The sequence below is a fragment of the Coptis chinensis genome, chromosome 2, assembly GCF_015680905.1.
Source record: "Coptis chinensis isolate HL-2020 chromosome 2, ASM1568090v1, whole genome shotgun sequence".
Lineage (NCBI taxonomy): Eukaryota > Viridiplantae > Streptophyta > Magnoliopsida > Ranunculales > Ranunculaceae > Coptis > Coptis chinensis.
Window position 1 is genome coordinate 90,920,759 of NC_141457.1, and position 24,876 is coordinate 90,945,634.

Sequence of the window (24,876 nt, forward strand, 5' to 3'; positions counted from 1 at the left end):
CTGTAAATTACGAACCACTGTAACTACTCCCCATCATCATGAAATTCCTACCAACACCATTCATACACTTCTTTTTAATCTCAACCCTACATCTATGTTTGTCAGTACACGTGTTGTGTGGATTTTCATGTTCAACAACTATAAATACCCACTACATAAACTACGTCAGACCTGATTCTACTCTCCCCCAGAAATGAGAGATAGATACGTAGGCATTTTGCTCGAAATAAACTCGGTCTTTCCCATCTCCAAACCCATTCTCCCCCTAGTCTTTATATATATATATATATTATAGCTCTCCCCTCATCAATTGAGGGAGAGTTTTGAGAGTGTCCACGTGTCCATAAGTAATTACGATAAAATAGGGAACCAAAGCTAATTACGACTTGCAAAAATACAGGTCAAAGTTTAGGAAATTATACCAACAAAACAGGTATGCTAATTCGATTGTAGTGTCCACGTGTCATTACTAATTAGGAGACAATAGGAGACAAAAAAGGAAAGATACTCCTATAGGCTCTTCAATTCAAATTCAAGTAGGAAATAAAATCTTAAGGGCGCTATTACGGTGGACATAAAATAAAAGATTCTCTTGACGACTCCTTATTTCCAAAAAAGAAACTGACCTTAATCCAACAATCGTTTCATCTTCAACCAAAACCCGCCAACCCTTTTTTGTTCAATCACTCTCTCTCCATTCTCCATAGCCCTTTTTTGATGCCTTGCGAAAATCTATCTAGCCATCCTGCATATTCGGTGCATATTCGGTATCTGCTCAAGTCAATATATCTCACTTTCCATTGAAAAATAATGGGTATGTTTTTTAATTGGAATTTCTTGGTTTTGTGTATTCGTTCACTTAACTTACTTCAGTTATGAATTTGTATATATTTTATAAAGTTCTAAAATTTTTTGTTCCACCTAATTGATTTAATTTGTTGCATGTTTGATTCTTTGAGAAACTATTAATTCTACGAAGCAATGATTAATAGGTTCAGATGATGTTTTACTATCTATGTGCGAATATATTTCATTGAATTAGTATATATATAAGGTAATGGGGATAGTGAACTATGACTGGTAGAATCTTTTTCACATAAAGTAAATTGGTTGAGTCTTAGACTTGGCATCAGGTGAAGCTTTTTTTTATTTTTGTAGAATTGAAGTATTTTTTAAGCCATTTTGTTTATAACTCATGTTACGTCAAATGGATCTTCAAAGAGAACTTGGTGGATCAGTTGGCCACTGTTGAAGCTTCAGCAGGAATGAGTACTGCGATATTTGGCCAAGGTGAGCTACTAATTTATCAAACTTAAATATTAATTTTATGCTTTATTGTGTAATGCCTTGGTTCATATTATTTGATCATCCAAGCTATTAATAGAGTTTGAATTATAACATTGGCTTATTGATTTTGCTTTTAACAAGTCACGTCTTTGAACATGCTCATTGTTGTCCATGTCTAATGTATCTGTTTGAGGAATTCTATTGTTAATGCTTGGTTGTGGTACTAAGACGAGGTTGGAATATCAATATTACTCTTCTTCTTAGGCATGTGCTCACGGAGAAGAAAATAATACGAAGCAAGAAGTCATATTTTGAATAGAAAATTGATTTTTTGTCTTAAGGGAAGTGTTTCTATTGGGTTTGCATAACCAAGACTGAGTAAAAGTTTCCAGTATATCTGATCAACGTAACAACTCTCTTTTATTTGGAGCCCTTTTTTTTTTGTTATCCCTTAAGTGAGTTGCTTTCTCATTTCAGAAGGCAACGTCATAGTTTAATTGGTTGAGAGTTTTTAATCTTATATATGTGTGAACCATAAGAAATCTTGCCTAGCTTTTGGAAAATGATAAATATCCAGGCCATCCTATTAAGCTATGCTCATAGTTTGAGGTTATAATTGCATCTTATTGTATTAATGGTGTGTACGTACAAAATTGTGGTGATGTATGAAACTAAGGCTAACCAAAAGGGTTGTTCTTACCTAATATCGGAATTTGTTAAGAGGGCTTAAAAAAATGAAGCCATATATAGGTTAACATTTTCGGTTCTCCACCAGAGAGTTGGGCGGTGTCAGTGTCAGAAGACTGGGTACATGAGACATATTAGTGGGATTTTGTTGTTCATAGTGGGAGTCATGTTGTCAAGCTTAGAAACTATCATTACTTCTCTATCATTACCTCATTTATTTATTTTTCGATGAATTCACTACCTCATTTAGATGGACGATTATCTATGTTATTTGTTTGGTTTTAGTTTGTGTGCTGTGAATTTTGTTGTTGGCTTGATATATATTGTAATTAATCTTGATGCCATGGGAAAGTCTATAGAGCGGATAATGGAAATTGTGACGTAACGTCAGAGGCAGGTTAAAACACAGGTGCAAATTGAGCTTTGAAATATCACCAACCACAGTGCCTTTAGCCTTAGAATTACACTTAATTTTTCAAGCATTAGAATAAAATACAATCAGTTTTTGTTTTCCCTGGAGTTCTTGCTTATTTGAAATTTCAGGTAGGAAGCTAACCTCACAGGGAAATTTCTAGCAACTTGAAATGGAAAACATGTGAAGTAGTACATTATACAGAACGGTGTTTTATAATTTGATATCATTGTTTACCCTAAGGATTTGCCTTTTCCTTTCTAACTCTTGAACTTTTTTCATTTCATTTGCTATATATAATGGGTCTGGAATTATGTATAATTGAGTATATAATGCTAGAAATTGGTTAAGAAAGTGTGTTAAATGAATGAGGATATATTGTCCTTAGTTCTTACACCTTTTACCGATGAGCAATTATTAGGAAGTAGGTAACAACCTACCAAAACTTTTGTTTTAACAGAAAAAATGGATGTATTCATAGTTTGACATTTTGCCACGCACTATCATAAAACTCATATATTTAAGTGGGTGCAGACATGAGTCCAAAACCGAAAAGTAAGCAACGGGCAATATTATGAAATATGAATTACTCAAAAGTTTACAACGTTGTTGCTACAAAAGGTTGAGAAATGCCTTATACCAATTCCCAAAAGTCAATGATTTATTATTTCTACTAAAGTTGATACTATACATTGTTAAGAATCGGAAGTTCATGCAATAGAGTTCTGTTAGAGTTAACAATAAATGTTTTTTCCAACTATAATAGTGATGCTTACAGTTCTTCTACATAGTTCAGAGGCATTTAGATCCTGCAAAAAGAGATTGAATGGAGTATTTGGCTTATTGATCCGACAAGTAGACAGTATCTAAGTTTCACATTACTCAAAGTTGGTGAAACATTTTGAATATTGAGTCTTAGCTTATTTTTCGTAAGTTTCACATTACATTGACAATTGATTATGTGTGATTTTGATATTTATATGGTTTACCGAACCGTAATTCTTTTTTACCACTATTTACTAAGCTTATGGTTTTGTTTAGCAGCTGCTGTGAATGAATGATGGATTCAACATGGAGACAACAATAACACTCACAAAGGAGGTAAGAATTTATGTGACTCATTTGATGCCAATATATTTTGAATTGGAAATGAAGGAATGACCTTCTTATAACTCGCATATGCACTACTACTTGGTGGCCTTCTAAAACTACCCATTGTGTTGATTTAGTTCTGTATCCACTAGAACAAAAGAAAAGGAAGTCCTCTAGCTCATATCCGAGTTACCTCATAACTACTCTAGACAATCATATTGTTGCATACATCATTCAACGTGCTCTAATTACATAATCTGATTTAGTTTAGGTAGTATTGTTTTTTCTACATTTACATGACCTCTATTAAAATATTTGTTTGAAAAAAGCCTCAAGTTAGAGCTTCCGCCTAAGGCCTCGCCTTGGGTTGAGCCGGCCCTGCGCGTATGCATATTTACTTGTCTTTCATCCTTAAGGTATTGCAACCGTTTTTTTCACATGCACGACACCATTTTTTTTCTTTTATTAATTATTAATATTAATCCTCTTTTTCCCTGTCATTTTTATATATTTTTAAAAACAAGTCCTTCAGAGTTTACATTACTCGCTTATTTTATCCCTTTACTAATCTTATTTTTGTCACTCAAAAAAAATGTCGTCACTCCACTCTAGAAGGTCAAGTACGTACCTATTATTTGCTCATTTTGTAGTTATTTTTATCCTTGAGTTACTCCATGTTCTACACCTTTAAATTGCGGTCACTACTCACCTTTGGACTTTATGATCAGTGAATATTTGACCCTCAATTGGACTTGCCCACACATTAGTTGATTAGTTTAACTACTTTTTGAGATTGTTTGTTTCAGTTACTTTTAAGAGCTGATGCATGGTCCTGTTCTGCCTATGTTTGTAGTGTATTGTATTTGCTCGAGTCAAGTCTTTGTTGATTTTCAAGTGTGCAGATCCCACAAATGTTGGGCAGTTGGGCTAAATACTTATGTCTGTATTGTGTAGTGACTTGCAATAGGTTATCAATCACTTAAAAAAGATTTGGGACCCTTATCTATGCCTCATATTTGGATCAGGAGATTTGAACATAGACTACAACGTTTTGTGTTTTACACTCCTCTCCAAACAACGTTTTCTCTCATTTTTGTGTCTTATTCAGTTGTACAATGTTTCTATTGCTTTTTTGAAGATTTATTTTAACTAATTTATCATCTCAGGTTATGCTCAAGTCAGGCTACCCACAAACTAAAAACTGGATGCAAGCAACCGAGTTTTAATGTTCCTATTTCTTATAAGATAACTGCTGGCTTGCTGTTTCTTCTTCAGCCCATTAATGTAGTTTTGAATGGTTTATTTTTATAACTGGATTTATTTGATGATTGTTTTTTGTTTGTTGGTTTTTTTTTTGTAGCTGACGTTGGGGCAAGTAGTGAGGCAGAAATTGTGTGAAGAAAGAAAGGTAATTTGGTTTTTGGTTCGATTTAGTTTATTTTGGATATTGCATTGAAGAGTTAGATTATTTTTTGCCTTGATGGATGTAGAAAACAAAGAGAAATGGGTTAGTTTAGTAAGTCTAGATTGTTTTTCATTTTTGACTTCTTGATTTAAATGGATTATGTAGATTAGTCAATGCTTAAAGGAAATATGTGAGTATCATGTAAGTGTTTAATAGTGTTTGATATAGGTCAGAAACTTAGGTTACAACATTGTGTTCTCATATGAGAACAAACTAGAAAAGGAAGCTTCCACTGTGAGATTATATGAGTCATTTACAAGTTTATTTGTCTTAGGTCCTTGGCTTAAATTATGAGATACGTATTCTCTTAAATGCAGTGGATTTCCAGTTTGGCTCAAATTCATTCCTGGTATCAGTTTCAAGACAATGAGCCTTTCAAGGTTAGGTGTTTAAGACTTTAAGTTCCTTTCCCTCTCTATATATTGCTATTTTCCCCCTTTTTAATTTGGTTAACTATATGCGGTTTTACGATTATATGATAGGTTGCAATGGACAAATTTACAAAAAAAAATGCAAACATTGTGAAGGCAAAAAAGCTGTTTGAATCTCAAGGGAGAAACATCATATTTTTAAAAACCTCTTAAACTCAACCATTCCTATGAGTGTGTGTCTATAGTTTGAGGTTTTGGAACAGTGTCTTCATTAGCAATGTTTGGAATAAAGTTATTAATATTCATGTAGACAAAGTGCTGCAAAGAGATACACTTTATTTGGCATATAGGTGTGAATGCTGCAACACTCCTAACTATATATGAAAGGTACTATTCAGTGTTTCTTTAGGGCTTGGGGAAACAAGTATGGATATATATGTTTTATTGCAATTTTTATGTTGTTGCTACATAGATCCTATGATGTAACATTGTTTTCCCAACACTTGCTTTTACAATAGATCGGAAAGTTGTTTTTTCATTTAGCTAAAAGATGTTATTAGTGGCTCTAGGTATGAAAGATACAATAGCAAACCTATAGTCCTGTCTCAGTTAAATGACATAAACACCACTACCACCCTATCTTAGTTATATTGTAATCAATTTTATAAATGTTGTTTTCCTTTTTAACAATCACTACTACAATCCTCCATTTCCTATTTCTATTTATTTAATGTCTCCCTTTTTGAGTTGTTGTTAGTGCTGATTATCACAGCTTCTTTAATATTTTCGTCGTCAGACCGTTAATGAATATAGTATATCATCACACACACACACACACACACACACACACACACATATATATATATGCCTAATACATTATTTACTAGCTTGCTTATCTACTGTTGGTTACTTTTTTTACGCTATTATGTAATGCGGCTTCAGGCTTCTATAGTGTTTGCATACAAATACCCATATTCACGTGCTATTGCTTTTTCTTTTATTTACTTTCTTTAGTATCACAATTGTCTATACTGATTGTAGGTGTACATCAATTGCTATTGCTACTGATTTGTTCCTTGGATCTAATGCTACTAGAAGTCTAGATGGATTCATTTCTTGGAAGTGCATGGTCTCGACCATCTTGGCAACATCATTAAGTATTTTATGCTAAGTTTCTACATTAGTCACTTCCCATTAGAAGGCAGATACGGGGAAGCTCACGGGAGTGAATAGGCAATACAATTTGTCAAAAGTTGAATCAGCGACAAGATCTAAGCCTACACTACTTTTATTAACTATACTAATATTATGCGATATGGATTTAGGCTTCTAAGCTCCAACTCATATTCTACTTTGACTATACGAGTACATAATAGTGTTTTGATATTTCTTTCTGATGAATAAGAAGAAAAAGTTTTGTCAATTCATAGATTTTCATTTTAGTTTAGAAAGTTTTGCTCTGCCTATTAATTTATCGCTATTAGTCTGTATGTAACAACAATTAATGCAGGTGCAGCGTGTGCCATTCTTTTAGCTACTCAGTCGTCTCCCATTTTAGAATCATGGTAGGTATTGTTTATATTTTGATTCTTAGATTCTTCGATCAAATTGTTTCAGAAGCTATGCGGATTTACGTATTCTATAGTTAGAAATTGATTTTCAGATGTCAATTAATGAGGTGAATTAAGAACGCAAGCCATTCTATTTTGAAATATATGTATATGCAAGTCACTTCGAGAATAAAAAATTCTAAATTGTGGAAAGAACCTATTGGTTTAGGATCCTTTGGTAATGGGAAAAAAGTTTGTGAAATTGAGCCATTTATATCGAGATGTTGGGGTTTGGAGCTTCAATTGCTTTTAGGTCTTTCCATAGTACCATTGGTTATAGGTTGCTACTATTTATAGAACTATTGCAATTGTGTACATGCCAATTGTTGTTTTGTGCAAATTTATTAGACTAACCTCAAAGAATAGTTAACCGAAAATCAGATAATATTTAATGATCCCACATAGTGAATCATGTATAATTATTTTTTAGGTCATATTTGCATAGACACAACAGAAGAATTAATAAAAGTTGGTATTTGATAATTAACAAGAAATCGAAAACGGGATGCAAATGCACTGAACTAAAGTCAAAAAATAATAATTAGTGGGAAATCGGAAATTGGTTGCACCTGTCGTTGAACTAACCTCAAAAAATAATTGACGGGAAATCAGGAATTGGAAGCAAATACATTGAACTAACATTAAAGAATTATTAACGAGAAATCAATAACTGAATGCAAATGCATTAAACTCACCTCAAAGAATAATTAACGGGAAATCAGAAACTGGGTGCAACTGTATTGAATTAATCTCAAAGAATAATTAACAGGAAATCAAAAAGTGGTTGCAAATTAATGGAACTAATCTTAAAGAATAATTACCGAGAAATTAGAAACTGGATGCAAATACATCGAACTAACCTCAAAGAATAATTATCTGGAAATCAGAAACTGCATCTAAATGCATTGAACTAACCTAAAAAAAAATTATAAATAACAGAAAATTGGAAACCGGATGCAATTGAATGGAACTAACATCAAATAATGATTAACGAGAAATCAGAAACTAGATGCAATTGCATCGAACTAATCTCAGATAATATTTAACGGGAAATTAGAAACTGGACGAAAATGCATTTAAATAACCTCAAAGAATAATTAACGAGATATTGAAAACATGATGCAACTGCATTGAACTACTATCAAAGAATAATTAACATGAAATCGAAAACTTGATGCAAATGCATAGAACTAAACTCAAAGAATAATTAATGGAAAATCAGAAACTGAAAGCAAATTCATATATTGAAATAACCTCAAAAAATAATTAACGGTAATCGGAAACTGGATAATCTTTGATGATCCCACATAGTGAATCATGTATAATTTTTTTTATGTCATGTTTGCATGGACGCTATATACCACCTTGGATAATTAACGGAAAATCGGAAACTGGATGCAAATGCATTGAACTAACCTCAAAGAATATTTAACGAGAAATCAGAAACTGGATGCAAATGCAGCTAACCACAAATAATAATTAACGAGAAATTAGGAAACTAAATGCAAATGCATTGATCGAACCTGAAAGAATAATTAACGAGAAATTAGAAACTTGATACACAATGCACTGATCGAACCTGAAAGAATAATTAATGAGAAATTGAAAACTAGATGCAAATGCAACGAACTAACCTCAAAACATTATTGTATTATATATATTGGGAATGTCTCGACAAGTATAATTTTGTGTTAAAAATAGTGTTTATCATATCTCTTTTCGTATGATTGGGATTATTGCATTGCTATTCAAGTGGCTTCAATATGATATTCGCCTCATTGGGCATTTTCACAAAATTTCAATCAAACTTATATTATTAAACAACAAAAAGAAGTCGAAAGATTTTATCTAATGTAGGTTCTTTCTTTTTTATAGAGAGTGAGGTTTTCAGGTTACAAGAATTTTGAATGGGTGATCAATATAATATTTATATAGTTGTTAATATTTTTCATAATAATTTAATATAGCAACACCCGTTCGTAGGACGGGTTCGAAACCTATTCACATTTGTAACGCTGAACTAAATCACACCTTTACACAAGCCATTTTTCTTCCAAACAAAATTACCTACTATACCAGTACTGTAGTACATTCATAGTTCACTCTTAATTATTTGGTCCTAGTACAGCTATAATTAAAAGTAGCTGGCCACTCGTAATCAACAATAGCCAATAGGGAGACCCTACTTCTAGTAAAGCTTCTTAAAGGAATAACTCAACGTGATTACAATATTAATCTAATGATTAAAAGGTTAAACAGATAGGTTATAAGACTAAGTAATGTTTACATGTTGGGCTACAAAAGAACTATTTAAAAACGTTTGATAGGTTCAGTTGATTGTTGCTAAGTCTTGAAAGATAAGAAAAAATTGATGGTTCTTGTATTGCATTTCTTTCGCCGCATAGAAAAAGCAAAGCAAAGCAATATGAATCATTTTTTTTTTAATGAAAGAGGAGGATACAAAATCAAGATAAATGGTGGTCGGTAGAGCAAATGATGGTCCCAATACTAGTCGTGCTAAAGTTGCGCGCTTGGTATACTACCAAAGTCGTTGCTAGCTAGCTAGAGAGATAGTACAAAACATGTCTAGTCTATCTCAGTCTCGATTTCAAGATCGATGTCTACTTCTTGAAGGAGTTTTAAGATCCTCATTTGCATTTGTACTCAAATTTTAATTTACAATTAAAAATGGTAGGGGTCTACCTTGATAGAAAATAAATTGCCAAAACGTACAAAGAATCAAATTGAAGGAGTTTAGAAGGATTTTGTAATTATATTTAATTTCTATGAAAGGGAGAAAATAAAATTAAAAAAAAAAACATCATTGTCTTCTAGAAATTACGAAAATGTAGTTGGATTATGAGTTATGGCATCCATGCATGGCTATATAGTTCGAAGTGATATCTATACTGACCACACTCTGTCCCTCTCACATTAAGCCTCTTTCTTATCATAATCAATGATGATTTGCTCTCTTTTACTTAGTAAGTTTATACCAAGCAGCGCTGAAGAATTTTTTTGCTTTCTGGTGGGAGCAAACCCAAGATCTGTAAATTCTTGATAGAATATTTATAGAAAAAACAAAGTCGAATGAACTGAAGTAGTTGTTCATGGTATCCACACCATCAGACAAAGCAGCGTTTTCTTCTACTAAAATTGTTTAGGCAGAAGACTTAACATATAAACTAAAACCATCCCTTCCGCTATTAAACTAGTGATCAATTGTCTTACGATTGAAGATTAAATAAATCATTCTCATGTCGTAATGTTGGCTTAACAACTAATGACATGTTTTTGTGAGTTTAGATAAATATATAATGCAACTATGCAAATGGGAGCAAATCATGAAATGTCCTCCTGCATAACTTCAGAAGAAAACGCGACGTTAGTCAGGTATATTCGCACACAGGGAAAATGCTTGGTTGGCGATAGTTGCAAAAACAAAAAAAATAATACCGAAAAAGACAAGCAATCTTATCAATGATTAACGCTAAAAGTCTAAAACACAGCGGAATAAGTAACCCAATCTTATCGCCTAATCTCAGTTTACAGAACATCACTTCATTATTAAATTTTGCTGAAATTTCGATTAAGCTTCCTAAATACATAGACTACTATTCAGTCCAAGAAGATATGAGTGCGTGCAATGTTTCTAGCCATATAAGTTCTATGTACAGTGGAGAGATTCAGTTTGTTTCTGTGGTACTTACAGCTAAATCTGACGGTGTCCCAAGTTCACCCAGCATATCCAGCTGACCATATCTTAGGACTTAAATTCAATATCTTCTCAGGACAAAAGGTAGCGTCGGTGGAAATTGGAAATGTAGTGAAGCCAAGAGGGCCAAGAGGAAGATGTGAAGTATTGGTTTATCCACATTTTGGATTGATGTACTCCGGTTTAACCGCTATGAGTGTGTGGTCGACAATGCATTTTAGATACTTCCGCTGCTGGAAAATGCGGTGATTTATTTACAAATTACAGCCGGTTAAATAGTTGAGTCATTCTTCCGCGAGTGAAAGAAACCTCCCTCTTTGATGTTTAAAGGAGAGGTTCCATCCACTTATTGTGATTAAGTGTGGTTGTTAAGGAAAGCCTTTCAAATTATGGACTTCCAAAGTATGGTCTATTTTATTTTATTTTTTAGCTGGAATGGTCTATTTTAATTTGTAATTAGCACAAGACAAATTATATAATTTGGCTTCAATTATAAATTCACCTTCAAACATCAATTTCTTTGGGACCCTTTCTGATCATTTTTATTATCCACGCTCTTAACGTGGCATCAACCCTATGAAAGTTTATGAATTAAGGCACTTCGGTTCAAGTTTAAAGTACTTGTTAGATAACTAAAAAGTGTTGCACACATTTAACACGACGATGTGAACACCTTGAACGCTCAAAGAATAGCTTAAATACACACCTAGATCCCAGATTATTCCATTTGCTGCACAGATAGACCGTGAGAAGAAATAAATGTAAAATTTCAGAATCAACCAAGAAGTACAACAGAAAATAAATCTAAGTCCCAAATTAGAAGATAGCTCACTCCTCAAATATGGTTATAATTAATGATCCGTAGAAAACAGCTCTATCAAAATTGAATGAGGAAAAAAGTGAAGGCCATTGACCTTGCTAGATCCCAATGTTTTACCGTTAAGATTAGAAAGATGTACATTCGGTACGTGCAGTGTAAAAAAACACAAAAAAAAGTAGCATAAATCTGTAGGGTCAACTGACTTTCCACGAGTCCATCAATCAAATTCCTCCTTTTTCCCACTCACACGTGTGCCGAAAGACCCAAAGCCGATTAATCGCCTACAAAGGAATGTTCGTCCCATTATGCGCGCTTCCCTCTATAAAAGGGGCACCCCTTCCATTTGCTTTCAACATCCTTCACATCTTTAACTTCCTTGGAACATTCCCACTCAAAAACTATCTTTCTATCTACAATGGAAGCAACTTCAATTATGGAACAAAGTTTTGATGTTGATCAGCTAAACTATGAGATTTTCTCCCTCCTTGAGAACAAGTTTTTGTTCGGTTCGGGCTACTCGAATGATTTTCAAATCGGAAAATGTAACATTCTTGATAAGACTCTCTTAGAAAAAGTGAACCAAATGGATGCTGGGAAAGTTAGAGTACTTTCCATAGACGGTGGCGGTTCTACCGACGGAATTCTTGCTGCGAAATCACTTGTTTGTCTCGAAGAATGTCTCTGCAGAAAATATGGCAATCCTGACGCTAGGATAGCTGATTTCTTTGATGCCGCGGCAGGGTCTGGTGTTGGAGGAGTCTTGGCTGCACTTCTTTTCACTAAGGGAAAAGAAGGCCGGCCGATATACAAGGCGACTGAAGCTCTACAGTTCCTAATAAAAAATCGTAGGAAACTAGTCCCCTCCTCGTCGAAAGGACTATTCTGCAGGGGGGTATTTCGTTCTTCCAAGGTGGACAAGATATTCCGTAGAACATTTGGAGAATCTACTTTGAAAGACACTATGAAACCAGTTTTAATTCCTTGCTATGACCTCTCAACTCGTGCACCCTTCTTATTTTCGCGCGCTGATGCATTGGAGACGGACAGTTATGATTTCAAGATGAGTGAAGTTTGTGCTGCTACTTCAGCTGATCCCACTGCAGTAGGCTCATTTGAGATGTCGTCGCTTGACAAGCAAACCAAGATAGTAGCTGTGGATGGTGGCCTAGCTATGAACAATCCTACTGCGGCTGCTATTACCCATGTGTTGAATAACAAACAGGAGTTTCCGTTCTGCGACAGTGTTGAAGATTTATTGGTTGTGTCATTAGGTAATGGTTTGGCGAATTCTGGATGCCAGGATTTCACTATTTCACCAGCTAATTTTGTTAAAATTGGCGGTGAAGGCGCTTCAGATATGGTTGATGAAGCCGTTTCAATGGCGTTTGGTGGTGTCAGGGCAAGTAATTACGTTCGAATCCAGGCAAATGGATTCAACATAGTTCCTAGAAAGAGCTCAAACTCCAGTGGTATTGGAAAGAAACTGTTAGAGATAGCAGAAGAGATGTTAGCCCAGAAAAATGTCGAATCAGTACTCTTCAAAGGAAAGAAGGTAGCTGAAAACACAAATGCCGACAAGTTAGAGTTGTTTGCTGGAGCGCTAATTAAGGAGCATGAAAGAAGGAAATCAAGTGTTTTTCCCACTGTCATGTTTAAGCAATCATCACCAAGAACGTCTTCTGCTACTATATCAACGATATCTTCCTGTTAGATTCAGATTTTTTTTTAGATTTAGTGAGACGGTTTTAGAGGTCGCCGCTCTACTTGTTTGAGTAAAATCACTCGAATCAGAGCAGAGCTGAATCTATAGGAATATTCTGAGCTAGTGTGTGCATATGGTGTATTACCACAAGATGTAGCATATTGGCAATCTTATTATTGTGTCCTTTCAAGTTTCAACCACATTGTGTTTTATTAGTTGTCATACATTCTTCTTCTTCTCATCAATCAATAGGCCTATGGAAAATTTATCATGGACTATGTTATGTGAATCAAAACACTCTGTTCACCTGTTGCATTTTATGGTGGTACTCATATTCTTGAAAAAGAAAGGAAAACCCCAACATTTACAATCCTCTTGCAGTACACAAATAGGACAGAAGGATGGTTTTCTTTCTGTTTCCATCAGACAAAACTCTTCTGATTCCTTCTAATGGTTTCTTCCCTTACCCTATTGTTTAAAGCATTGATTAGGTATGATCAATTTATTTATTTCTACCTATAAGTGCTATGATGGTATCTCATCTGTCATGTCCCCCCCAAAGACCCATTACTACCATAGAATAATACACTTGCTTGGAACAGCATTATCTACACGCACATCATCTTCTTTCTGTTTTTATTTGAATAATCATACACGTACATAATCAAAATCAAATGGAACCACCTTACTTGCATGGGTATATGACTTTAGTCCATTTATCTATTTTATGAATCCTCACTCATATTTCTTCCACCAATCAAATTTTCCCCGGATGCAAGCAAAGCATCTCTGGAAAATCACATGGAAATAAAATTAACTCAAACCACTTAACTACTTATACCTCTTGATGAATGATGAGCAAACCTAAACATCCCCGTTCCTTCTCTTATACTCCTCACAAATCCAGTCCTCAGAGATCTTATACTTTTTTCTCATCTTCTCCGTGCTATATTATATCTAAAAACCAAGGATGACAAATAGTACCTGTGCCTTGAATATTAAAAAAAACCTAGAGAGTTGGAGAGACTTCACAAGTATGCTGATGTACCCCAAACTTGATTCTGGAAAGACGAGTACATCAGTACATGCGACATGGAGTCAACTGATAAAACACAAAAAATAAATACAGACCCTCTCCTGATTAAACCTTGCCGATTTTATTTTAGTATTAGTATAACTTCTTCCAGATATCATCACCTTATGAGGGAGAAAATACCTTAAAAATAACCCAAACAACATAGTGGAAAGTTATTTGGTTATTTTATATCAAGTTCTAATTTCAGGTCATCTTTCCAAAGAGTATGTCTTCAAATGGGAAGCAAGGAATACAATCATCTGTAGTTACCCACATAGTTGCAACTTGCCACAGCTCTCAAAAATCTTGTTCATTATTTCTTAATTTATGGGAAGATTCAAAATGCAGTTGCAACTGCGGATATATACTTTCACAGAGAATAAGAATAGCAATGCATAAACATCGCAAAAAGGACACATATAGATCGCTACAGAAGACAGTCTCACATAACTCAGGATAAATGTATAACTGGAAGTCAATAATTCCAATAGCAAATCATGAACGATGCGGTTATCCCTCACCTAATGCATTTTTATCTTTCATGGTTGGCTTTCAGCAAGACGCCTAAGATGCTCTTTATCATGGATAATTAATAGGCTCAGGCTGCAATGCTTTCTGCACAAGCTCAGACTGTTCTTTTCCGTGAACTTGATAGAAACCAGTAGCAGTGGCAGCTGATGGGGCGCGCCCTACATAATTGATGTCTTCCATTTTTCCTCTGCCAAGGGTCCTCATTGCAGTACAAAGTCGGGGTGCAATGTAGCTATAGGCACCCATGTTCATCGGCTCTTCCTGGCACCATACAATTTCTGCATCTGAAATAATTGAAGCACGAAAAAACACCGAAAAATGTGAGAATCCTCAATGGTTTAGCAATGAAGTCACAGTCGACTGACAAAAAGACGTAACATATGGTACTTAGAAAGTTGGGAAAGATCGTTAGCATATTTTTGCTCAAACTTTAAAACCTATGGTTCAAGAATTTGGCAAATCCACTCAAATTTGTCAAAACTCATCCATAGATAAATAACTGAGCTTTGGGAGTACTGAAGGCATCAGAGATGAGCCTGGGGTAATTGATCTTTCCTCACTACAACAACTGCCACTAGTCATCAAGCTAAATAAATAGATAGATAAAATTTGTATAAAACAAGAATATCGTTACTAAGTCACATACTTGGATACCGATTCAACTCCCGCTGAATTAGATCATATGGAAAGGGGCACAACTGTTCTACTCGGCAGATTGCAACGTCCTTTCCACTACCTTTCTTCCGTTCTTCATCGAGCTCGTAATACACCTGCAAGATAAAAGTTTGGATGACAAAAGTGGAATTTTGATTCCGAAGTTTTTACAGTTTTACGCCTCGAAAAGATTTTACTAAAAAACAAGATAGAGGACATATCAACATGTTCCACTCGTAGAGCCTACCCATCCCCGCCTTGGTCTCATTTAGCCCACCCCAAAAGTGAAATTTTGATAAATCGGAAAGATCATATCATCAATATATTTCATTTCTTTTACTGGACAATTTGTGATGCCTCGACTTTACTGTTTTGTAAATGATCTACCAATTGAACTATTCAATCAGATCAAATTACCTACTGGGAAATCTTATAAATGGGACACAACAATGGTATGCTCGGTTTGCAGTATGTACAGGGGGTGTATTTCAAGGTTAAAGAAACAGGTAACTTGGGCTTCTCATTCGATAAACTAAAAGAAAGTTGAAAGCAATTCCTCATCCTACTTTTGTTGTATCTGCTCTGCTGTCCGCTTAATAAAATTTCTACCTCAAGGAGAATGTTTACCTTTCCAGAGCACAAAACCAGACGCCTGATACCCTCTTCACGAGCAGAATGATCGTTCTGGTCCTTTATCAGGCGCTTGAAACGAGTTCCTTGTTTGTCAAAACCTGGGTGGCCTTGGACATCATCAAACTCCGATAAATTGGACTTGCAGTCTTTGTGACGAAGCAGATTCTTTGGAGCCATTACAATGAGTGGCTTCCTAAATTCCCTGTGTATCTGAAACACCGAAGAAAAGTAAGTCAAGAAGGAAATTGAATGAAATTTTGGTCGGAGAGTTGAATTTTATAACAGTACTAACCTGGCGTCGCAGAACATGGAAATAATTAGCAGGGGTTGTGACATTAACAACCTGCCAATTGCATTCCTGGATCTGCTTCCGAAGTGTTGGATCCATTACAGGTATAACATAGGGATTATCATCACTCATCTGCAATAAGCATGCATTAGTAGGGAAACAAAGATAAATATTTTGGAACTAGACAATATAAGCTTCTTCCTTCTTTTTCGTTTTGGTTAACAAGGATCAGTTTTTCCATGTCCGAAAAAACTCTTAAAGCACGCGTAAATATCAAGTAATTTCCAACTGTGAATGATAAAGGAGAGTCCAAAATATGATATCGTGACAAATAGAAAAGCAGAAAATGATATAGTTATAAGTAGGAAAGCATGATGAAAACAGGTCCATTCCAGAAAACCAAGAAGAAGACCAATGAAACGGATTGAAAGGTTCAAGAGAATATTATAGGACTTGACTAGAGCCAGCTCCAGATTAAGGTTAAATGGAAGCACAAACTGTTCAACTAATACTATGTTATAATTTAATATAAATCTGTATGAGTTTGTGGTGATTCCATTAACATAGCAAATTATAACAAATTAACGTATAAATGTTCCAAATTAACGTTTCACCAGTATGCAATATTAAGGTAAAGAGACCAGACATAGAGAAAAAGCAGGTAAATAAACACATAGCAGAAGACACAAATAAAATACCTGAAGGAAACGCTCTAATCTTGCACTTGAATGTTCAGGGCCTTGACCATCATAACCATGAGGAAGTAACACAACAAGCCCAGTTTGACGCAACCACTTTGATTCCCCACTGCTCAAGAACTGATCAAATATCACTTGTGCCCCATTGGAAAAATCACCAAATTGGGCTTCCCAGATTACTAATGAATTTGGATTTTCCATTGAGTAGCCCAATTCAAATCCAAGAACACCAAACTCCGAAAGAGAACTTCAGAGGAGAAAAGAGACAAATACTGAAGTTAGTTAGAATCCAGATTAATCAGAAACTGAAGATAACCAGAACAAAATATCCAGAATCAACAATTTTGAGTCCATATCTATTGCCATATATATTATATTGGTATATTAGTATACTAAATATCATAACTGAAAATAGCCAGAACCAACAATGTAGAGAAAGTTCTACACTCAGGATTCAGGAACTCCTAACCAACAGGTTCTAAGCATCCAATCACAAATATTCTTCTCAAGGGTGGATCATACCATAAATTCAAGGAATAAACTCAAATTTTCATATCACTACTTTTCAAAATTTTAGTTTATGCTGAGATGGACCAATTTTAAGAAGAAGATATCAGCTGCAAGGGTGTGTAGGACGCTGTGTGCTTCTTTAGCTCTAATATTGTAGGTGGGTTTAGCTGTTACTTCATTGTTTACTTTTGCTCTTTTTGTTTTTCTCTTTTTATTCAAGAAACAATTAACGGAAAATACTAGTGAAGAACACCATATGCAACAAAAGGTAAAAGAGACAATCTCATTGTATGCCATATTACCTGTTGCTGACAGTAAACAATTCCTCATTTTGATTCATGACAATGTGGTCCAGAGGACAATACTTCTCCCCCGTTTCTTGATCATGAAGTACAGAATGGCGATGACTAAAAGTACCTCTTTCGACATCCTGACCACTCAATCTAACGTGATTACCTTCCACCAGTAAAGTAGCAAAAGCAAGTGCTTCTCCAACTGCCCAATCAATGCCCTCCCCTGTTTCGATCATCTGAGCACGCAGATCAAAAATCTTCTTTACTGCTCTGTGAGCCTTGAAAGTATCTGGCAGGGTCGTGATTGCTTTGCCAACAGTCTTCAATATTTCTGGCTTTACACTGCAGAACAGCACAATGTTTTAGATTAGTGGTTTTAGAAGTTTGAGAAGCATGTACAAGGGGGTGAAACAAGAATACAAGGTCCACCTACCCAGTGTTTCTAACACGTGAAATCTGTTCAGGGGATTTAAACCCAGACCAATAAGCTGAAAGCCAGTCCCGTTTTTTAAGAGCATGGTCTTTGCTGTTCACAAACTCTTCATTCAGAATGGTGTTAACTTTCTTGTGTAGCTTATCAATGTCTTCTTGCGCAATCTGCCCGGTCTCCAAAAGTTTTTGTTGGTATATCTCGAGTGTTGATGGATGATTTCGAATGACCTGTTACCACGTAGGCCATAAGTAACAAGGGCATCACATGAAATAGGCTTGCTAACAGTTCACAATACTTCTAATGAGAATAAAGTCATAATCCGGGAAATACACGGGTTCTAGGAGAGACCAGTTTACTAAATATAAAGTGCCATAGGTGAAAGAGTGCGACAAATAATGGCCGAATGTGTATGCTCATCGTAACTAAAAAGTGACAAAATATGACAAACGGTAAAAGAACTCACCTTGTACATTTTAGGCTGTGTGAAGGATGGTTCGTCAATTTCATTGTGCCCAAACCGACGATAACAAACTACATCAACTACCACATCGGAGTGGAAAGTCTGGCGCCACTCCGCAGCAAGCTCACAAACATGAACAACTGCTTCTAAGTCATCACCATTTACATGAAATATTGGAGCATCCAACGCTTTAGCAACATCAGTGCAATACTGAGAAGATCTCCCAGCTCTTGGATCAGTCGTAAAGGCTACTTGGTTGTTGACGACAATGTGGATAGTCCCACCAGTTGTGTAGTTGGGAAGGGCACTTAGATGCAGAGTCTCGTAGACTACTCCCTGTCCAGCAAAGCTTCCATCCCCATGAATTAATATACCTAAATTCTTTGTCCTATCCTCATCATTAGAATAATATTGTTTTGCTCGAGTTTTCCCAAGTACCAAAGGATCCACGGCTTCCAAATGACTTGGATTTGCAACCAGAGACAGATGGATTCTCTTCCCACCCCTCGTGGGCCGATCGTAAGATGTTCCCAAGTGGTATTTGACATCACCAGTTCCTGTGTAGAGCCCAGCTTCATCACCAATAGGCTTTGTACCACCACTGAACTCACTGAAAATCTGACGAAGTGGCTTCCGTACAACATTACCAAGAACATTCAATCTACCTCTATGTGACATCCCAATAACAATGCTCTCAACCCCAAGATCTGCTGCCCTGTCAAACATCTCTTTCATACCTGGAATTAGAGTTTCACCACCTTCCAGACCAAACCGCTTTGCAGCTGTCCACTTAGTAGCTAAAAAGTTCTCAAACTGTGTGCTCCATATAAGTCTATCAAGCATAACCTCACGGCGTTGTGTGTTGTATTGTCTTGGGGTTGGTGTCTCAATCTTGTCCCTCAACCAATTACACTTGTCACGGTCTGCAATGTGCATGTACTCATACCCAATGCTCCCACAGTATGCCTGCTCAAGTCGAGTCAGGATGGATCTAAGTGTTTGGATAGGACGGTTCTCAGACAGGAACCCAGCCATTTTCCACACCCCAAGAAAGAACTCTCTATCAAGATCAGCTTCAGAGAAACCATAAAGTGCAGGGTCCAGATCTTCGGGAATAACACGTTCCTCAAGACCCAAGGGATCCAACTTGGCCTTCATGTGCCCATTAACTTGATAAGCTCTCACAAGTAACAACAATCGCATACTCTCTTGGATAGTTTGGCCCGAGATGCCAGGAGACGTGGCAGCCTGGCCGACAAAATTCCTGAAGAAATTGTCCCAAGACTCGTCCACACTGCTTGGATCATCTTCCCAAGCTCTCTGCAGCTCCTCTAAGTAAACACTGCTAGACCCATCAAGGAAACTATCAGTGAGCCTGGATAGGGGAACCGCACGAGGAATCGGTGCAGTTGCAGCTTGCGCCTTGGAATTGATTATCGTTGAGTGAAAGTATCGATTACTACTACTAACCCGTGTCCCATACGATCCCAGATGTGTCAAATTTCTCCTAGTGGCTAACTTTGCTATACTAGAAGCAGCTCTAAACCACGTCATTTCTCAATCAACTTATTCCTCAATACACCTGGTTTTCAATATTAACATTCTAATTATTATGAATAAGAATCAATCAAACAAAGACAAAATAAAATATTCCAAACTTAAAAATGATGTGATCTGCCAAATAAAAAATATAATTCACCTTATGATGATGAATAATAGAACGAAGGAGGCGGTTGAGAGATGAGAGAGAACCCTATCATCTTCTTTGTGTTTAATAAATAGAACAAGAAAAGCGTTCGGTTTTGACTAAAATTAAGAAATCAATGGTCCAGTGCCCCGCATCTTTTTACTTTCTTTTGGTCTCCCCTCTTTTTCCTCTTTTTTTTAAACATTCAAGGAAAAAAATTAAATATTTATTGATTTCCTATAACTAAGTCAATTGATTTGGGAAATAATGATTTTCGCTAAATTTGCTTTTCCTTTTACTAAATTAATTAATGTTTCTCAATTTATTTGATTTCCAATCTGGAAAAAGAAACCGAGTAGCCTTTTTAAAAAGGTGAAACTGTTTTCTACATCTTAAGGTTCCGAGTTAACCACAACCATCAGTCGCCATATATTCCTTGTTATCTGCCATGCTTTTTGGGAGGGTAGCCAATAAACTTTTCCAAGGAAATGACGATTGGTAGACAAAATCTCTAGTACGGTCTTCCCACCCAAATCCCTAACGAAAGAAAATGAAAACTTTGGTGTCGTTCAAAATTTGCACTACTCTAGATTGGTAGAACGAAAGAAACATTCTTAAAACTTTTGACCATGGACCAAAATATCGCCGATATATCCGTATATCGTTCAAAATTTTCCGACATATATCCACCGAATATAAAACTCTTTTTTTTTCCGATATATATCGGAATTTCCGATATGAAACTTTATTTATATAATCGTAGAATAATCGAGGACGACCATTTTAAAATATAAATCCGAAGAATATATCCGATATATTATATCCCCAAAAAATGGATATATCTATCCGATTCTTATAACAGGACTGGGCCTTGGCTTTGACTAGTCAACTTTCAGTCCCAAGAAAATACACAGTAATAGTGCTTCCCAGAATTCCACTATAGAAGGAATTTAGATAATTAATATTTCTCAAACTGCAAGAACTTTTTAGTGAGTATAGAGGAAAATCCTAATAAGCCTCCCATTGTACGCAACAATATTAACTTTCTGAATTCCCAAACCAAAAACAGAAGATTCCTTGAATGAGTAAGAAACTAACTTTCACACTGAAACATGTACTTGAAAAGAATAAGTAAAAGAACATAAAACCACCATCCATGCTATCTGTCTTCATAAACAGGTCACTTGGTTTTCCCAACTCGAGTTCACCATCCCCACAGCCCTTATCTATGTCTCTCTGCCTTTCACTTCCTTCTTAAACACCATATGTTTGTCTTAAGTTCCACAGCAAGCTGATTTCTGTGGGGCTTGCCCACTCCCAGAAGCCTGATCAGGTTGACTAATTTTAATAGTCTGAGGCTGCAAACATCCAACAGTAAACAAACTTAGCACTTGCCAAAAGACAGAAGAAATAACCGTAATAAGAACGATAAACATCAGTGGAAAATATCAATTATAACAGCACTAGTAACAATACCATCAGAAGTTGTTGAATCCCGTAAAATGAAGTTTAGTAATCCAATAATATATTTTTTATTGTTATTTTTGACAAGGCGTAAAGTATGTATGTAATTTCACTAAGAAAGATGGGGCAATCATGTGTTATTTCATGAAACTTGAAAAATGAGGCTCCGTGGGGAATATTCCCCCATGTGAATCAAACAAACCCCTGGTGGCATAGTTCGATCTACATTTTATTTTTCATATACTACATTTCTGCAAGTAAGAAGAAGCTCTGGAACCAACTCTATTTGGGGTATTTAGTTAGTATGTAACAGGAGACACTTCAAGGGATCTGCAAAAGCTCCAATTATGAGCAGTAATTTATTTATGTTTAACCTAAGTTATTATGAGATCCAGAGTGCAAGCCAGTTAAGATCAAGATCCAGTTAGAATTTGATAATGCTTTGGCTTTTTTGGTTTTTTTTTCAATTCTTTGTCTATATTTGAGCAAGCCACCTTGACTTAAAACAAAAGAAATATTTTATACCTCAGCCCTGGAGTCAGTTTCTGCAAGCCTCTGCTTTATGTCCCTCGCAATTGAGAAGAAAACTTCCTCTACATTTAAATTTGTCTTTGCACTCTGCAGTATATCACAAGAGAAGAGAACCACATGAATAAAAGATAACAACAAATAGATGCATCCATTTCATAAAACAAAACAAAACCGTTGACCCTCCAAATAAGAAAATTTAGTACCACATAGAGCTCTCAACTTACAGTCTCAAAGAATTTGATGCCATACTCATCAGCCAATGCTTGTCCCTTGGAAGTAGGCACAGCCTGTAACAAAATTGGAACAAAAGAAAAAAAAAAATTAAACAAACTTGAGATTTCTTATTGGAGAGACAAGAAAACATTAATCCCAAAATATGTAGAAAGAAAACTTGAAAGAAGAATGAAAACAACAAGGGGTTATCTGTGCTACTAGCTCCTTTCAATGTTACAAAGTAAAAAAAGTAACAGAGGAACTCCAGAAAGCAGATAATCAACACAGAGCCTTACCCTTTTGCTTTCATCCATGTCAGCCTTGTTCCCCACCAGTATCTTGTTGACATTGTCTGAAGCATGTTGTTCGATATTACGAATCCAGTTTCTGATGTCTGCGAATGCAAGTTATTTTACTTTATTGCACTTTTTATATATTTGGCCTACGAGAATTCCAAAGAGAGTTAAATAAAAAAAATAAAGGACAAAATTCAAAACGTATAAGAGATACACCCGAGGACAAAGCTACCCAGCAAAGAAAGGAACCTCTAAACAAAACAATTCCTTCTGTGCACAACAACAAACTACTTTTGCCGAGAGAGATCCAACCAGTGGGGGTGCATAGATTGATTATCCTCTTAAAAGGGAAGCGAGTTAAATGACCTCTTTACTTTCTACCGTAGAACAGGCTATCCATGTATCAAATAATAGTAAGAATTGGAGAACATACTGTTGAAAGATGATTCATCAGTAACATCATAAACCAGCAAAATACCCATTGCTCCGCGATAATAAGCTGTGAAAGAGAAACATCAAATTAGAAGATCTAACCAGTTACTGAAGATAATTGTATACACATGGACAAAGAATAAACATAATAAGCAGAAAACTTCTTTGGAATAAGTGATGGTTAAAATCATTGAATGCGAATGATGTTGATAATTTTTTGGCCAAGGAGATTCCCAGCCAGGAAGAAATGGAGAAAATCAACCTCTATCCCACACTTCATGCGTGATAGATGAAACGGTATAAAGGGAAGCCAGCTTCAACTGATCCAATCCACCCCTACGTAATATATAAAGCCCAATATAGTCGAAAAGGCAGACATCATCTACCTGTTGTAATTGTTCTGAACCGCTCCTGACCAGCGGTATCCCAAATCTGCAGTTTAATCCGCTTGCCATCAAGTTCAATAGTTCTTATCTTGAAATCAATGCTGCAAAATAATACATAATATATTTAAATTATATGGAAAAAGGAAAAAAATCTCTAAAGTCAAAACCCACTTTAGAAAACACTCACCCAATGGTAGTAATGAAACTGGTAGTGAAGGAGCCATCCGAAAACCGCAAAAGAAGGCAACTCTTCCCCACACCTGCAAATGAGTTTTAAGATTTGCTTATAAGAAACTAAGATCAATGAGCCTTTTTAAGTGTCAACATTTACACAAAAACTATAAGGACAATCCGACCAGGTAGGCACATTTTAACAGGAAGCATAAAATATGAAATGCCATGACATCTCAAGTGCAACTTTGGTCCAAAAAGATTATAGGGTAACAGATCTCCAATAAATAATAAATCGAGACAATTTCAACAACATTAATCGAAACAGATTGAAAAAGATCTATAAAAAAAAAAAAACAAGTACCGCTGTCGCCGATCAAGAGGAGTTTAATGAGGTAATCATAATCAGCTCGTGCTCTGGCAGGTGGTGCAGCCATTTTGGTTTATGATTAAATGAATTGGACTCCGGTTTTTCTTTTTCTTTTTTTTTTTTAAAGAAAGAGAGGAACGAAAATAAGAGAGAGAGAGAGAGATAAGAGTTTTGATCGCGTCTCTTATTAGCTAACCAAGCCGCTTCACACGCCTTTCGGTCCCGCTTGTTATATATATATATATGTCGGTACTTTCGCTTTTCGGAACATTCTATATATTTCGACACTTGTTGTAATCTCAAAAATTTAGACCTACTAATGAATCAGTATATAGAGGATGGGACGATGTTGTATATCAAGTTATCAACAAATATACTTGTGTTACTTGTGTCTGTTTTTAGGATGTTTTGGGCAATGAAGTTGGAATTCTAGTTTAGTATCACAGTGTTATTTGCAATTATTAGGAGCTTGTTTCTTCAACTATTTTCTTTTGTCTTTTTCTCCTTTACGCGTATTGATGTATCTGTAACCGATCAAGATAATTGAGTATATAAACCGGATAGTACTTGTCAAAGTTATGCCAATGAC

General features: G+C 35.7%; 2 protein-coding genes, 1 long non-coding RNA gene and 1 pseudogene across 14 annotated transcripts; 2 read left to right on the forward strand and 2 right to left on the reverse strand.

The window, feature by feature from the left end:
* Positions 1–518: 518 nt before the first annotated feature.
* On the forward strand, positions 519–6,547 carry LOC147518866 (uncharacterized). Of its 11 annotated transcripts, none has more exons than XR_015214144.1 (7): positions 519–814; positions 1,159–1,290; positions 3,183–3,277; positions 3,428–3,487; positions 4,839–4,886; positions 5,261–5,323; positions 6,356–6,547. It is a non-coding gene; the product is annotated as an uncharacterized LOC147518866 (long non-coding RNA). The 11 variants fall into 11 exon arrangements; XR_015214139.1 differs by lacking the exon at positions 6,356–6,547 and adding an exon at positions 5,426–5,552 and having other exon boundaries at positions 3,178–3,277; XR_015214140.1 differs by lacking the exon at positions 6,356–6,547 and adding an exon at positions 5,426–5,552 and having other exon boundaries at positions 3,183–3,315.
* A 5,231-nt stretch (positions 6,548–11,778) lies between these two features.
* LOC147518867 (patatin-like protein 7 pseudogene) lies at positions 11,779–13,358 on the forward strand (annotated as a pseudogene). The gene has a single exon (XR_015211905.1). The product of XR_015211905.1 is annotated as a patatin-like protein 7 pseudogene (transcript).
* A 1,171-nt stretch (positions 13,359–14,529) lies between these two features.
* Positions 14,530–20,662, reverse strand: LOC147518868 (uncharacterized). Its single transcript, XM_086590575.1, has 9 exons — positions 20,437–20,662; positions 18,741–20,319; positions 18,278–18,504; positions 17,854–18,186; positions 17,042–17,288; positions 16,347–16,475; positions 16,049–16,264; positions 15,414–15,537; positions 14,530–15,051 (listed from the first exon to the last, which is right to left on the reverse strand). Exons 2-9 carry the CDS (start codon positions 20,289–20,291, stop codon positions 14,816–14,818), a joined length of 3,063 nt encoding a protein of 1,020 aa, XP_086446701.1. The 5' UTR covers positions 20,292–20,319; positions 20,437–20,662; the 3' UTR covers positions 14,530–14,815.
* Positions 20,663–21,447: 785 nt separating this feature from the next.
* LOC147518869 (ras-related protein RABE1c) lies at positions 21,448–24,692 on the reverse strand. The gene is made up of 8 exons (XM_086590577.1): positions 24,282–24,692; positions 23,934–24,006; positions 23,747–23,847; positions 23,362–23,427; positions 22,929–23,026; positions 22,644–22,706; positions 22,414–22,506; positions 21,448–21,782 (listed from the first exon to the last, which is right to left on the reverse strand). Exons 1-8 carry the CDS (start codon positions 24,352–24,354, stop codon positions 21,699–21,701), a joined length of 651 nt encoding a protein of 216 aa, XP_086446703.1. The 5' UTR covers positions 24,355–24,692; the 3' UTR covers positions 21,448–21,698.
* Positions 24,693–24,876: the final 184 nt, after the last annotated feature.

Coding starts and splice junctions, on each gene's coding strand:
- LOC147518868 (XM_086590575.1), bottom strand. CDS start 20,291: ATGACGTGGTTTAGAGCTGCTTCTAGTATAGCAAAGTTAGCCACTAGG. Junction 18,505..18,740: donor CACAGCCTAAAATGTACAAG/GTGAGTTCTTTT, acceptor ACGTGGTAACAG/GTCATTCGAAATCATCCATC. Junction 16,476..17,041: donor GATTAGAGCGTTTCCTTCAG/GTATTTTATTTG, acceptor TGCTTATTGCAG/ATGAGTGATGATAATCCCTA.
- LOC147518869 (XM_086590577.1), bottom strand. CDS start 24,354: ATGGCTGCACCACCTGCCAGAGCACGAGCTGATTATGATTACCTCATT. Junction 24,007..24,281: donor CCTCTTGATCGGCGACAGCG/GTACTTGTTTTT, acceptor ACTCATTTGCAG/GTGTGGGGAAGAGTTGCCTT. Junction 23,027..23,361: donor TGATGAATCATCTTTCAACA/GTATGTTCTCCA, acceptor TTGCATTCGCAG/ACATCAGAAACTGGATTCGT.